Here is a 15,561-nt window from a genome sequence, read left to right as displayed (position 1 = left end):
CCAGTATGGGTGGTAGCCTCCCCCTGTCCTTTAGGGTCCAGTATGGGTGGTAGCCTCCCCCCTGTCCTTTAGGGTCCAGAATGGGTGGTAGCTTCCCCCTGTCCTTTAGGGTCCAGTATGGGTGGTAGCTTCCCCCTGTCCTTTAGGGTCCAGTATGGGTGGTAGCCTCCCCCTGTCCTTTAGGGTCCAGTATGGGTGGTAGCCTCCTCCTGTCCTTTAGGGTCCAGTATGGGTGGTAGCCTCCCCCTGTCCTTTAGGGTCCAGTATGGGTGGTAGCCTCCCCCCTGTCCTTTAGGGTCCAGTATGGGTGGTAGCCTCCCCCTGTCCTTTAGGGTCCAGTATGGGTGGTAGCCCCCCTGTCCTTTAGGGTCCAGTATGGGTGGTAGCCTCCCCCTGTCCTTTAGGGTCCAGTATGGGTGGTAGCCTCCCCCCTGTCCTTTAGGGTCCAGTATGGGTGGTAGCCTCCCCCTGTCCTTTAGGGTCCAGTATGGGTGGTAGCCTCCCCCTGTCCTTTAGGGTCCAGTATGGGTGGTAGCCTCCCCCCTGTCCTTTAGGGTCCAGTATGGGTGGTAGCCTCCCCCCTGTCCTTTAGGGTCCAGTATGGGTGGTAGCCTCCCCCTGTCCTTTAGGGTCCAGTATGGGTGGTAGCCTCCCCCTGTCCTTTAGGGTCCAGTATGGGTGGTAGCCTCCCCCCTGTCCTTTAGGGTCCAGTATGGGTGGTGGCCTCCCCCTGTCCTTTAGGGTCCAGTATGGGTGGTAGCCTCCCCCTGTCCTTTAGGGTCCAGTATGGGTGGTGGCCTCCCCCCTGTCCTTTAGGGTCCAGTATGGGTGGTAGCCTCCCCCCTGTCCTTTAGGGTCCAGTATGGGTGGTAGCCTCCCCCTGTCCTTTAGGGTCCAGTATGGGTGGTAGCCTCCCCCCTGTCCTTTAGGGTCCAGTATGGGTGGTAGCCTCCCCCCTGTCCTTTAGGGTCCAGTATGGGTGGTAGCCTCCCCCTGTCCTTTAGGGTCCAGTATGGGTGGTTGCCTCCCCCCTGTCCTTTAGGGTCCAGTATGGGTGGTAGCCTCCCCCCTGTCCTTTAGGGTCCAGTATGGGTGGTAGCCTCCCCCCTGTCCTTTAGGGTCCAGTATGGGTGGTAGCCTCCCCCCTGTCCTTTAGGGTCCAGTATGGGTGGTAGCCTCCCCCTGTCCTTTAGGGTCCAGTATGGGTGGTAGCCTCCCCCCTGTCCTTTAGGGTCCAGTATGGGTGGTAGCCTCCCCCTGTCCTTTAGGGTCCAGTATGGGTGGTTGCCTCCCCCCTGTCCTTTAGGGTCCAGTATGGGTGGTAGCCTCCCCCCTGTCCTTTAGGGTCCAGTATGGGTGGTAGCCTCCCCCCTGTCCTTTAGGGTCCAGTATGGGTGGTAGCCTCCCCCTGGCCTTTAGGGTCCAGTATGGGTGGTAGCCTCCCCCTGTCCTTTAGGGTCCAGTATGGGTGGTAGCCTCCCCCCTGTCCTTTAGGGTCCAGTATGGGTGGTAGCCTCCCCCTGTCCTTTAGGGTCCAGTATGGGTGGTAGCCTCCCCCTGTCCTTTAGGGTCCAGTATGGGTGGTGGCCTCCCCCTGGCCTTTAGGGTCCAGTATGGGTGGTAGCTTCCCCCTGTCCTTTAGGGTCCAGTATGGGTGGTTGCCTCCGGTACATGATAGTAGAATGTAGTTGTAATTCTGTCTCTGTGAACCAGGTCCGATCCCTCCCAGGCACCGTAGACGACCAGAGTCTGGCCAGTGACGGCGCCGACAGCGACCGCTTCAGTGGGAGTGTCTCCAGCTTCCTGGCCAATGAGAAGCTCATGTCTGTGGACAGCATGAACAGTGATGTCACAGGTGAGGCCCCAGGACATTGTGCCTCTCTCTCTCTGTACATGTTTCATTTCTATCTACAACATTGTGAACTTTCACCTTTCTGAACTCCTCTCCTCTCTGGTGGTGGTGGTTATATTTTATTTATTTATTTATTTCACCTTTATTTAACCAGGTAGGCAAGTTGAGAACAAGTTCTCATTTACAATTGCGACCTGGCCAAGATAAAGCAAAGCAGTTCGACAACATACAAAAACACAGAGTTACACATGGAGTAAAACAACATACAATCAATGATGCAGTAGAAAAAAATAAGACTATATACAATGTGAGCAAATGATGTGAGATAATGGAGGTAAAGGCAAAAAAATGCCATGGTGGCAGAGTAAATAAAGTATGGCAAGAAAAACACTTGAATGGTAGATTTGTAGTTTGAAGAAAGTTAAAAGTTAAAATATAAATATAAATAATATGGTGCAAAGGAGCAAAAATAAATTAAATAAATAAATACAGTAGGGGAAAAGGTAGTAGTTTGGGCTCAATTAAAGATGGGCTATGTACAGGTGCAGAGATCTGTGAGCTGCTCTGACAGCTAAAAGTTATAGCTGTGTATTGTGTCTGAACTCCTCTCCTATCTGGTGGTGGTGGTGGTTATAGCTGTGTATTGTGTCTGAACTCCTCTCCTCTCTGGTGGTGGTGGTGGTTATAGCTGTGTATTGTGTCTGAACTCCTCTCTGGTGATGGTGGTTATAGCTGTGTATTGTGTCTGAACTCTTCTCTGGTGGTGGTGGTGGTTATAGCTGTGTATTGTGTCTGAACTCCTCTCCTCTCTGGTGATGGTGGTGGTTATAGCTGTGTATTGTGTCTGAACTCCTCTCCTCTCTGGTGGTGGTTATAAGCTGTGTATTGTGGTGGTTATAAGCTGTGTTCTGTGTTTGTCGTTCTATTGATTATTGATCTTTGCCTGTCTGTCTGTTTGATCCCCAGATGACGATGTCGACGTGAACGACCTGCAGGATGAAGAACTGGACCTGTACTTAAACCAGCTGGTTCGCCCTGCCATGCAGAGGGGACGGGTGGAGGGCCAGGAGATACCTGTTGCTGTAAGATGACCTCTCCTCCTGCTTTCTCCCCCTCTCCTCTCTCTTCCTTCTCTCCTCCTGCTTTCTCCTCTCTCTTCCTCTCTCTCCTGCTTTCTCCCCGTCTCCTCTCTCTCCTCCTGCTTTCTCCCCGTCTCCTCTCTCTTCCTCCTCTCCTCCTGCTTTCTCCCTGTCTCCCCTCTCTTCCTCCTCTCCTCTCTCCGTCTCCCCTCTCTTCCTCTCTCTCCTCCTGCTTTCTCCCCGTCTCCTCTCTCTTCCTTCTCTCCTCCTGCTTTCTCCCCGTCTCCTCTCTCTTCCTGCTTTCTCCTCTTCCTCCTCTTCTCCTGCTTTCTCCCCGTCTCCTCTCTCTTCCCCTGCTTTCTCCCTGTCTCCTCTCTCTTCCCCTGCTTTCTCCCCGTCTCCTCTCTCTTCCTCCTCTCCTCTGCTGTCTTCCCATCTCAACACGTCATTGTTATATCTGTCTGTTTGTGCTTCTACACCTGCATTGCTTGCTGTTTGGGGGGGTTTTAGGCTGGGTTTCTGTACAGCACTTTGTGACATCAGCTGATGTAAGAAGGGCTATATAAATACATTTGATTTGATTTGTTTCTTCATTCATAATAATATTGTATTGATTTTCAGGACCAGCCAACCAACCAAGACTATTCATCTCAGCCCAGATCCACAGAACCACAGAACAGATACCAGTTCCTGGATGACTATGATCAGGTGGATACCACTCCTCCATGACTCTATTACTATGATCAGGTGGATACCACTCCTCCATGACTCTATTACTATGATCAGGTGGATACCACTCCTCCATGACTCTATTACTATGATCAGGTGGATACCACTCCTCCATGACTCTATTACTATGATCAGGTGGATACCGCTCCTCCATGACTCTATTACTATGATCAGGTGGATACCGCTCCTCCATGACTCTATTACTATGATCAGGTGGATACCGCTCCTCCATGACTCTATGATCAGGTGGATACCGCTCCTCCATGACTCTATTACTATGATCAGGTGGATACCGCTCCTCCATGACTCTATTACTATGATCAGGTGGATACCGCTCCTCCATGACTCTATGATCAGGTGGATACCGCTCCTCCATGACTCTATGATCAGGTGGATACCGCTCCTCCATGACTCTATTACTATGATCAGGTGGATACCGCTCCTCCATGACTCTATGATCAGGTGGATACCGCTCCTCCATGACTCTATGATCAGGTGGATACCGCTCCTCTATGACTCTATTACTATGATCAGGTGGATACCGCTCCTCCATGACTCTATGACTATGATCAGGTGGATACCGCTCCTCCATGACTATGATCAGGTGGATACCGCTCCGCTCCTCCATGACTCTATGATCAGGTGGATACCGCTCCTCCATGACTCTATTACTATGATCAGGTGGATACCGCTCCTCCACGACTCTATTACTATGATCAGGTGGATACCGCTTCTCCATGACAATTACTATGATCAGGTGGATACCGCTCCTCCATGACTCTATGATCAGGTGGATACCGCTCCTCCATGACTCTATTACTATGATCAGGTGGATACCGCTCCTCCATGACTCTATTACTATGATCAGGTGGATACTGCTCCTCCATGACTCTATGATCAGGTGGAGACCGCTCCTCCATGACTCTATTACTATGATCAGGTGGATTCCGCTCCTCCATGACTCTATTACTATGATCAGGTGGATACCGCTCCTCCATGACTCTATGATCAGGTGGATACCGCTCCTCCATGACTATGATCAGGTGGATACCGCTCCTCCACGACTCTATTACTATGATCAGGTGGATACCGCTCCTCCATGACTATGATCAGGTGGATACCACTCCTCCATGACTCTATGATCAGGTGGATACCGCTCCTCCACGACTCTATTACTATGATCAGGTGGATACCGCTTCTCCATGACTCTATTACTATGATCAGGTGGATACCGCTCCTCCATGACTCTATGATCAGGTGGATACCGCTCCTCCACGACTCTATGATCAGGTGGACACTGCTCCTCCATGACTCTATGATCAGGTGGATACCGCTCCTCCGTGACTCTATTACTATGATCAGGTGGATACCGCTCCTCCATGACTCTATGACTATGATCAGGTGGACACCGCTCCTCCATGACTCTATGATCAGGTGGATACCGCTCCTCCATGACTCTATGACTATGATCAGGTGGATACCGCTCCTCCATGACTCTGACTATGATCAGGTGGATACCGCTCCTCCATGACTCTGACTATGATCAGGTGGATACCGCTCCTCCATGACTCTATGATCAGGTGGATACCGCTCCTCCATGACTCTATGATCAGGTGGATACCGCTCCTCCACGACTCTATGATCAGGTGGATGCTGCTCCTCCACGACTCTATTACTATGATCAGGTGGATACCGCTCCTCCATGACTCTATGATCAGGTGGATACCGCTCCTCCATGACTCTATGACTATGATCAGGTGGGGACCGCTCCTCCATGACTCTATGACTATGATCAGGTGGAGACCGCTCCTCCATGACTCTGACTATGATCAGGTGGATACCGCTCCTCCATGACTCTATGACTATGATCAGGTGGATACTGCTCCTCCACGACTCTATTACTATGATCAGGTGGAGACCGCTCCTCCATGACTCTATGATCAGGTGGATACCGCTCCTCCACGACTCTATGACTATGATCAGGTGGATACCGCTCCTCCATGACTATGATCAGGTGGATACCACTCCTCCATGACTCTATGATCAGGTGGATACCGCTCCTCCACGACTCTATTACTATGATCAGGTGGATACCGCTTCTCCATGACTCTATTACTATGATCAGGTGGATACCGCTCCTCCATGACTCTATTACTATGATCAGGTGGATACCGCTCCTCCATGACTCTATGATCAGGTGGATACCGCTCCTCCACGACTCTATGATCAGGTGGACACTGCTCCTCCATGACTCTATGATCAGGTGGATACCGCTCCTCCGTGACTCTATTACTATGATCAGGTGGATACCGCTCCTCCATGACTCTATGACTATGATCAGGTGGACACCGCTCCTCCATGACTCTATGATCAGGTGGATACCGCTCCTCCATGACTCTATGACTATGATCAGGTGGATACCGCTCCTCCATGACTCTGACTATGATCAGGTGGATACCGCTCCTCCATGACTCTATGATCAGGTGGATACCGCTCCTCCATGACTCTATGATCAGGTGGATACCGCTCCTCCACGACTCTATTACTATGATCAGGTGGATACCGCTCCTCCATGACTCTATGATCAGGTGGATACCGCTCCTCCATGACTCTATGACTATGATCAGGTGGGGACCGCTCCTCCATGACTCTATGACTATGATCAGGTGGAGACCGCTCCTCCATGACTCTGACTATGATCAGGTGGATACCGCTCCTCCATGACTCTATGACTATGATCAGGTGGATACTGCTCCTCCACGACTCTATGATCAGGTGGATATTGCTCCTCCATGACTCTATTACTATGATCAGGTGGATACCGCTCCTCCATGACTCTATGACTATGATCAGGTGGATACCACTCCTCCATGACTCTATTACTTTCCAGACGGGGGGGCAGACAGATGGGCAGACAGACAGACAGACGGGCGGGCAAACCTTTTTATAACCTAAAGTCCATCTCCTGTATCTCGTTCATCAATCGTGAGGTTAAATGTCCACAGTGTCACATCTGGACAAGTAAACCAAAGGATTGTCTAGGTTTCTTTTCCTAGGACGTCGGTGTAACCGATGTGAAATGGCTAGTTAGTTAGCGGCGGTGTAACCGATGTGAAATGGCTAGTTAGTGGCGGTGTAACCGATGGGAAATGGCTAGTTAGTTAGCGGTGGTGTAACCGATGTGAAATGGCTAGTTAGTTAGCGGTGGTGTAACCGATGGGAAATGGCTAGCTAGTTAGCGGTGGTGTAACCGATGGGAAATGGCTAGCTAGTTAGCGGTGGTGTAACCGATGGGAAATGGCTAGCTAGTTAGCGGTGGTGTAACCGATGGGAAATGGCTAGCTAGTTTGCGGTGGTGTAACCGATGGGAAATGGCTAGCTAGTTTGCGGTGGTGTAACCGATGGGAAATGGCTAGCTAGTTAGCGGTGGTGTAACCGATGTGAAATGGCTAGCTAGTTAGCGTTGGTGTAACCGATGTGAAATGGCTAGCTAGTTAGCGGCGGTGCGCGCTAATAGCGTTTCAATCGGGTGACGTCACTCGCTCTGAGACCTTGAAGTAGTTGTTCCCCTTTGCTCTGCAAAGGGCCGCGGCTTTTGTGGCGCGATGGGTAACGATGCTTCGTGGTGGTGTCAGTTGATGTGTGCAGAGGGTCCCTGGTTCGAGCCCAGGTTGGGGCGAGGAAGAGGGACGGAAGCTATACTGGTACATCGGGGCTTGTCAGACAAGACCAAAGTCGCTCACTTTAGCGTCAGTTTAGCTTCCCTGAATCGCATCGCTGACAGAGCCGTTCATCTGGCTTTTTATTGTGTGATTTATCTGCAGATAAATGATAACATGTAGATGGTGAATCATCACTGCAGGAACAACAGGAAGTGGAGAGCCTGATTCTGGTCCATATATGATCATTAGGGCCCTCACGGAACAACAGGAAGTGGAGAGCCTTATTCTGGTCCATATATGATCATTAGGGCCCTAACGGAACAACAGGAAGTGGAGAGCCTTATTCTGGTCCATATATGATCATTAGGGCCCTCACGGAACAACAGGAAGTGGAGAGCCTGATTCTGGTCCATATATGATCATTAGGGCCCTCACGGAACAACAGGAAGTGGAGAACCTGATTCTGGTCCATATATGATCATTAGGGCCCTCACGGAATCCAGGCATTAAAACAAAATTCAACAATGAGTTGACCTTTAGTACAGAATTAACTAAATGTATTGATTAGCCCAAGTATCGTTTTGGATTTATTAGGATCCCCCCCATTAGCCCGACAAAGACACTAGCTGGTCTTACAGAGGTCCAACATAACGACAGATGTGACAGACAAAAGACTTTACTATTTACATACATGTTAAAAACATTAACATGTAGCGTGTGCTCATCCATCAGTTACATGTCAGTAGATACACCCAACATGTATGTCACGTGGAGGAGAGATGTTGTCCCGTGAGGTGTTGCTTTATTTGTTTTTTGAAACCAGGTTTGCTGTTCACTTGCGATTTATAAGATGGGAGTTCCATTCACTCATGGCTCTGTATAATACTGTATGTTTCCTTGAATTTGTTCTGATCCTGGGGACTGTGAAAAGACCCCTGGTGGCATGTCTAGTGGGGGTATGTGTGTTTGTCAGAGCTGTGTGTAAGTTTTACGATGTCAACTATTTGGAATTTCCAACACATTGTTTATTATAAAAACAAGAAGTGACTGTCACTTTCCTCAAGTCTTAGCCAAGATTACCAGTTTATTACTGGCCACCCATTCCAAAACCTGTTGCAGCTCTTTGTTAAGGGTTTCAGTGTCTATATTAGCTGGGGTTGCTGATGCATATATGGTTGAATCATCAGCGTGCTTTGTTTAATGCCAGTGGCAGGTCATTGGTAAAAAGAATAGAGGTCCTAGAGAGCTGCCCTGTGGTACACCACACTGTTTTAAATTAGAGGCTTCCATTAAAGAAAACCCCCTGAGTTCTATTAGATTGCCATATTGTGGATTCAGAGCTGAGGTTGAAAAGCCATAACACAAGTTTCCCCCACCGATAGGTTACGGTCAATATCAAAGAAGATTGATTAAATATTAAAGTTTTAATGTTCTTAGTCCTGATCATATATCCAAAACATCTGAGAATACACTGAATTCATGTTCAGTCATTTAAATTGTAAAGTAATGTCTTTCTACACAATATCACAAATGTTTCCAATCTGGGAGGTAAACTCGGTAAAGTATTGAATAATTGAGTGTGTATTTCGGATCAAATCAAGGCAGTAGAATGTACCAGATTCCACAAATTTCGACCACCTCTGGCTCGGCTGGGCCTTGTTGGCTATGTCTCTGGCTCGGCTGGGCCTGGGCCTGGTTGGCTACGTCTCTGGCTTGGGGGGGAGGGGGCCTGGTTGGCTAAGTCTCTGGCTCGGGAGGAGGGCCTGGTTGGCTACGTCTCTGGCTCGGCGGGGCCTGGTTGGCTACGTCTCTGGCTCGGGGGGGAGGGGGCCTGGTTAGCTATTCCTATGTACTAGTAGAAAACACTGGTATATTGAAACCTTATTTATGAAGACTAAGATCAGCTCTGTCATACACTTGTCAGCCAATGGATCTTGTTCACAACTATTTCAGCCTGGTTTCACTAAGATTGGATTGTTTGTCCTGTCATGAGTGTTTCCAGATGCCTGACGTGCGTCTGGCTGCTACAGGGATGGACTCGTGTCCTGGTAGTGACGAGGACGACACTGAGGATGAACTGGAGGCAGCTAGGAGACACACTTCTACCAGACACAGACTGCTGCTGTCCAGCACCTCCCGACAGCTGGTATGATCACGTCTCTGTCCCCCGTCTGTCTGTTTCTCTGTCCCCCGTCTGTCTGTTTCTCTGTCCCCCGTCTGTCTGTTTCTCTGTCCCCCGTCTGTCTTTCTCTGTCCCCCGTCTGTCTGTTTCTCTGTCCCCCGTCTGTCTGTTTCTCTGTCCCCGTCTGTCTGTTTCTCTGTCTCACTGCTTCAGCTGGAATGATCACGTCTCTGTCCCCCGTCTGTCTGTTTCTCTCTATCTCACTGCTTCTGTTTGACCTTGGCTGGTTTTCAGTAGAAAACACAAAGCTGAACAACGTTGCAAAACAGAATGTACCATTTAAAAAAAAAATACAAAATTCACCTTTATTTAACCAGGTAGGCAAGTTGAGAACAAGTTCTCATTTACAACTGTGACCTGGCCAAGATAAAGCAAAGCAGTTCGACAACAAACAACAACACAGAGTTACACATGGAGTAAAACAAAACATACAGTCAATAATACAGTAGAAAAATAAGTATATATTGTCGTGTCTTTGGGTACCATTAAACTGAAGATAGGTTTATCAATTAACTCCCTGTAATTATTATCACGCGATTAAACTGATTCATCGTTTAATTGTAATTAACTAGGAGATCGGGGCACCAAGAAAAATATTCAGATTACAAAGTTATAATTTTCATAATATAACTTAACCTATATTATAATATAGGCCGATTATCTTCTGGTTTCAATGGCGTATTTTACCTCTAGTCCAGTCTCATTCCAAACGTCGTAAATTGTTGTATCTGCACGAACCCAGTCTTTACTAAAATCATCCATACATCAATTGTCTTAAAATCATTTATTTACTACACACAAGTAATTAACAGAAAACATACAAACAGTAATTATCGTCACAAAGGATTGGTATAGTAATGTGCCCTAATGGCTAACAAGCATGGCTGGTCTGTTAGGCAATGGGTCATAAACGGTCAGCTGAGAAGTTACAGAGTTCATTAATATTAACAATTGACAATTGAAGGCTCACTCATTCGGGAACAATTGCAATCAATATATATTTTCGCTCATGTGTCGTCGGGATTCTTGTTGGAGAGTTCTGTTCTGTTGAGGAGTTTTGTCCGCGTTCTCTCTCTCTCTCTCGGTTAGAATGGATCTTTCAGAGCGACATTCATTAATGTCGTCATAGAATGGATGTTTCGTTGGTCTTCGCGTTCGATGATATAATTTACTTAGCTGCAGACTAATAATTAATATCAAAGACTTGTTCTTATTCTGTCGGTCTCGATAGTAAAAGTTAACCACGTGGTATAGTTCACTTTCAGTAGAGTACTTGGATGGTAAAACCTACTGGCCAACTCACTAATGGAGTGGAGGCCTGGTCTAAAGAAAAGTAAATCAGGGGGTGTTTTATAGTGCCCATAGAACAGGCTTGTCAAATGACGCCTGGTCCTGTATGTGTCCCTGGGGGCGTGCCTATGACTGAGCTAGACTTGGTTACAGAAATATAATTCTATCACATTAACATCAGTACATAGCATCTCAATGTATTACAAATAGCTTTATCCTTATTAATACATTGTATACAACCATGTGGATTCAGTCTCATCGCTGAGGCTATCATGTAGACCGTTTTATGGTAATATGGCTATATTGTCTCTTCTGAGTATCACAAAATTGTACCAAGCGGACCAGTTCGTAGCTGGAGTCTTCACCAATCTTCCATATCTTCTCCAGAACACACATGTCGCTCAGTTCTCCAATTCTATGAGTTGGAAGAATTTCCTTTGTCTCTCTATGAAACATGTGGTAGGAGATTCTCCTCTTAGAGTTTTTACAACCCTTTCACACAGGGCCTGGGTTGGGGGGAAGGTATGTTGGGGGATGGTACAAAGGGGAGGGGGTCAACTGATAGCCCTGTACCCAAAGAGGCCAACGTCATGACAATATATACAATGTGAGCAAATGAGGTGAGATAAGGGAGTTCAGTCTCAACCAATCAGTATTTGATAAGTTGATGTAGCGTTTTGGTTTCTAAATGTTTTTCTCCTAAATAGTCCTACTGAACACAGCCCTGTTTTAGCCTGTCTGACCAGAGGTTATGGGTTATGTCTGTCTGGGTTTAGGTGGGAGAGAGCAACCGTCCCAGCTTCAGACCTGGGCTGGAGGGAGGCAGCTCCGACGAAGACTCTGGTCATAACCCTTCTCTAACTGGGTTAGAACACAGATACTCTGCAGAGGGCCAAGTCATCAACACTGTAACAGGTAACAAACACTGAACAAAAAATAGGAAGTGTTGGTCCCGTGTTTCATGAGCTGAAATAAAAGATCCCAGCAATGTTCCATACACACAAAAAAGCTGATTTCTCCAGTTTTGTGCACAAATTTGTCAAGATAATCCATCCACCTGACAGGTGTGGCATATCAACAAGCTGATTAAACAGCATGATCATTACACAGGTGCACCTTGTGTTGGGGGACAATAAAAGGCCACTCTAAAATGTGCATTTTTCTCTCACAACACAATGCCACAGATGTCTCAAATTTTGAGGAAGTTTGCAATTGGCATGCTGTCTGCAGAAATCTCCACGAGCTGTTGCCGGATAATTGAATGTTCATTTCTCTATCATATGCCGCCTCCAACGTCATTTTAGAAAATTTGGCGTTATGTCCAACTTGCCTCATAACTGCAGACCACTTGTATGGTGTTGTGTTGGTGAGCGGGTTTGCTGATGTCAACATTGTAAACAGAGCGCCCCATGGTGGGGTTATGGTACGGGACAGGCGTAAGCTACGGACAACGAACACTGGCGTTTTATCGATGGCAATTTGAATGCACAGAGATACAGTGATGAGATCCTGAGGCCCCGTTGTCGTGCCATTCATCCATCACCTCATGTTTCAGCATCATAATGCTCAGCCCGATGTCACAAGGATCTGTACTTAGTTCCTGGAAGCTGCAAATGTCCCAGTTCTTCCATGGCCTGCATACTCACCAGACATGTCACCCGTTGAGCATGTTTGGGATGCTCTGTATCGACGTGTCCAACAGCGTGTTCCAGTTCCCGCCAAAATATCCACCAACTTTGCACAGCCAGTGAAGGAGTGGGACAACATTCCACAGGCCACGATCAACAGCCGGACCAATCAACAGCCGGACCAATCAACAGCCGGACCAATCAACAGCCGGACCAATCAACAGCCGGACCAATCAACAGCCGGACCAATCAACAGCCGGACCAATCAACAGCCGGACCAATCAACAGCCGGACCAATCAACAGCCGGACCAATCAACAGCCGGACCAATCAGCAGCCGGACCAATCAGCAGCCGGACCAATCAGCAGCCGGGTCAATCAGCAGCCGGGTCAATCAGCAGCCGGGTCAATCAGCAGCCGGGTCAATCAGCAGCCGGGTCAATCAACAGCCTGATCATTCCCTGATCAACTCTATGTGAAGGAGATGTGTCTCGCTGCATGAGGTGGTCACACCAGATACCGACTGGTTTTCTGATCCACACCCCTACCATGTTTTATTTTAAGGTGTCTGTGACCAACCGATTCATATCCTAGTGAAATCCATAGATTAGGGACTAATGAATTTATTAAAATTGACTGATTTTCCTGATATGAACTCGCTAACCTCTGAGTGGATGTTGGTAACCGGTGGTAACCGGTGGTAACCGGTCATCTGTCCTTCACCAGGAGGAGGAGGCGACGGGAGCAGTGGGAGTGAGGAGGGAGGGAACGACGGAGTGTCCACTCTACCCTTCTCCTCCTCCTCGGCCCAGACCACCTACGATGTTCTGCGAGGGCTTGGGATCCTGGGGGCCATCGTGCCGGGAGAGAATGCCCAAGACCCTCGCTCTCTACTGGGGCTGAGCCGGGCCAGCCTGATGGGGGACCGTGTGGGTCCGGTGGGGACTGGGGAGACCAGCTCTGGGCCCCAGAGGATGTCCCCTGTCAATTGGAGTATGTCTTTAGACAGACAGGAAGCGCTGGTGAGTCTTCTGTCAGCCATTTTTCTGTTACAACACCGTTTGTGTGGACTGAGACTTTGTACGTGGCAGGAGTTGTACCTAGAGGCCAAAACTCCTGGCCGCCCACTACCTTATGTTCTGTGCTATTTACCGGACGTAATACTGCCACCTGCGTCACCTGCAGTGATACTGTTTACATACAACACAGACACTTGTATAATCTCCCTCCGTTAATGTGTGTGTGTGTGTGTGTGTGGTTGTGCAGGATGCCATGGACAGTACAGAGTCTGGGTTGGCAGAGGAAGGTCCAGATGTCTTGGATTCTATATACCTGAGGACTGGTGCTGGACACTGGAGACCCCAGGACATGACCTCTCACCTCCAGACCACACAGAACAGCTGGAGACCCCAGGACATGACCACACAGAACAGCTGGAGACCCCAGGACATGACCACACAGAACAGCTGGAGACCCCAGGACATGACCTCTCACCTCCAGACCACACAGAACAGCTTCCACCTCTCTCAGGTACACTTACACAACCAATCATTTAGGATGATTGCTGCCCCTTGGAGTTAAACATTTTGAAGAATCCCAACATCTCCTAGTTTTAAATGAAGGTAAAAAAAAATTATACGGTGTTAGTAAGTTGCTGCCCTTCTATACCAGGTGCTTCCTTCTCATAGCGATGATGATGAGGAGGAGGAGGGGAGGGGGAGGCCTGCTGCCCTGGGGCCAAGAGGAGGTCCATGTGGGGACTCCTCTGCACCTCCTGGTCTGTCAGACACGAGTCGGGGTGAGAAGGATCTTCTCTCCACCTCTCTGGAGGCTAAGTACCTCTCTCAGAGCTTCCACCAGGAGGAGGACTCTCACTCTGACAGCGACTGGAACCACTGTCCTGATAACCTGGACTTCCAACCGGGTAAGTCCCAAACGGCTCCCTATGTAGTGTCCCGGTACAAACGGCTCCCTGTGTCGTGGGGGGCGGCGGGTGGCCTGGTGGTTAGAGGCGGGTGGCAGGTAGCCTAGTGGTTTGAGCGTTGGACTAGTAACCGAAAGGTTGCTGGATCGAATCCCCGAGCTGACAAGGTAAAATCTGTCGTTCTGCCCCCTGAACAAGGCAGTTTAACCCACTGTTCCCCGGTAGGCCGTCATTGTAAATAAGAATTTGTTCTTAACTGACTTGCCTAGTTAAATAAAAAATAGTGTCATTTTTTTTTATTCAGAGTAATGATCAGGTGTAGTGTTGGGTATTGGGCAATAGTCTATCCTGCACAATTTCCCACGGTACCCTCAGTGTCCAATCAGAGGGGACGAAAACATGAGCTCATAACGTCTGTTAAATCTAACGAGACCCTGCTGGGAACCAGACTACTAGATGATAAAACATCAATTCCCTCGGTGGATCCATGCACAACGGTCTTCACCGACGTAACAAACGAGACAACAAATATTCTGGACAATTTCCTCCCGGAATACGTTTTTATTCTCACCCTTAGGTCATGTGATGCAGCAACAACCTATCACAACAGCTGTTAGTTTTTATTCTGACCCTTAGGTCATGTGATGCAGCAACAACCTATCACAACAGCTGTTAGTTTTTATTCTGACCCTTAGGTCATGTGATGCAGCAACAACCTAAGGGTCAGAATAAAAACTAACAGCTGTTGTGATAGGTCATGTCATTGTCCTCTGCTCCAGCCTCTACGACTTAGTGTGTGTGTGTGTCCCAGCCTCTCACAGTGTGGTCTACCAGAACGAGGCCTGTGTGTTTCATTGTCCTCTCTCTGTGTGTGTGTGTGTCCCAGCCTCTCACAGTGTGGTCTACCAGAACGAGGCCTGTGTGTTTCATTGTCCTCTCTCTGTGTGTGTGTGTGTCCCAGCCTCTCACAGTGTGGTCTACCAGAACGAGGCCTGTGTGTTTCATTGTCCTCTCTCTCTTTGTGTGTGTGTGTGTGTTCCCCAGCCTCTCACAGTGTGGTCTACCAGAACGAGGAGGGGAAGTGGGTGACTGATCTGGCTTACTACTCGTCCTTTGAGAAGGAGGTGGATGGAAAGCAGCTTCCGGAAGTAGCAGACCAGTTCCAGGCCGAGGACTTCGTTCCAGGCAGTAAGTACAGGAGTTATTGTCAAAATGT

General features: G+C 48.4%; 1 protein-coding gene across 10 annotated transcripts in view; it reads left to right on the top strand.

Moving 5' to 3' along the window:
• The window catches only part of LOC115189006 (centrosomal protein of 192 kDa), a 70,926-nt gene that overhangs the window by 12,230 nt on the left and 43,135 nt on the right, over positions 1-15,561 (top strand). For 5 of the 10 annotated variants that reach the window (XM_029747828.1, XM_029747827.1, XM_029747820.1 and 2 more), the window contains exons 6-14: positions 1,714-1,855; positions 2,819-2,934; positions 3,553-3,639; positions 9,316-9,468; positions 11,571-11,709; positions 13,148-13,443; positions 13,688-13,951; positions 14,093-14,345; positions 15,390-15,533. In XM_029747828.1, coding sequence (XP_029603688.1) covers positions 1,714-1,855; positions 2,819-2,934; positions 3,553-3,639; positions 9,316-9,468; positions 11,571-11,709; positions 13,148-13,443; positions 13,688-13,951; positions 14,093-14,345; positions 15,390-15,533 — 1,594 coding nt within the window. Of the gene's footprint in view, positions 1-1,713; positions 1,856-2,818; positions 2,935-3,552; positions 3,640-3,661; positions 3,679-9,315; positions 9,469-11,570; positions 11,710-13,147; positions 13,444-13,687; positions 13,952-14,092; positions 14,346-15,389; positions 15,534-15,561 lie in introns of those variants that run through there. The other 5 variants (XM_029747826.1, XM_029747824.1, XM_029747825.1 and 2 more) reach the window with 5 other exon arrangements.

Source organism: Salmo trutta, unplaced genomic scaffold (genome assembly GCF_901001165.1).
Source record: "Salmo trutta unplaced genomic scaffold, fSalTru1.1, whole genome shotgun sequence".
Classification (NCBI taxonomy): domain Eukaryota; kingdom Metazoa; phylum Chordata; class Actinopteri; order Salmoniformes; family Salmonidae; genus Salmo; species Salmo trutta.
Note: the sequence above shows the minus strand (reverse complement) of the source record. Positions and strands in the feature narration are given on the sequence as shown.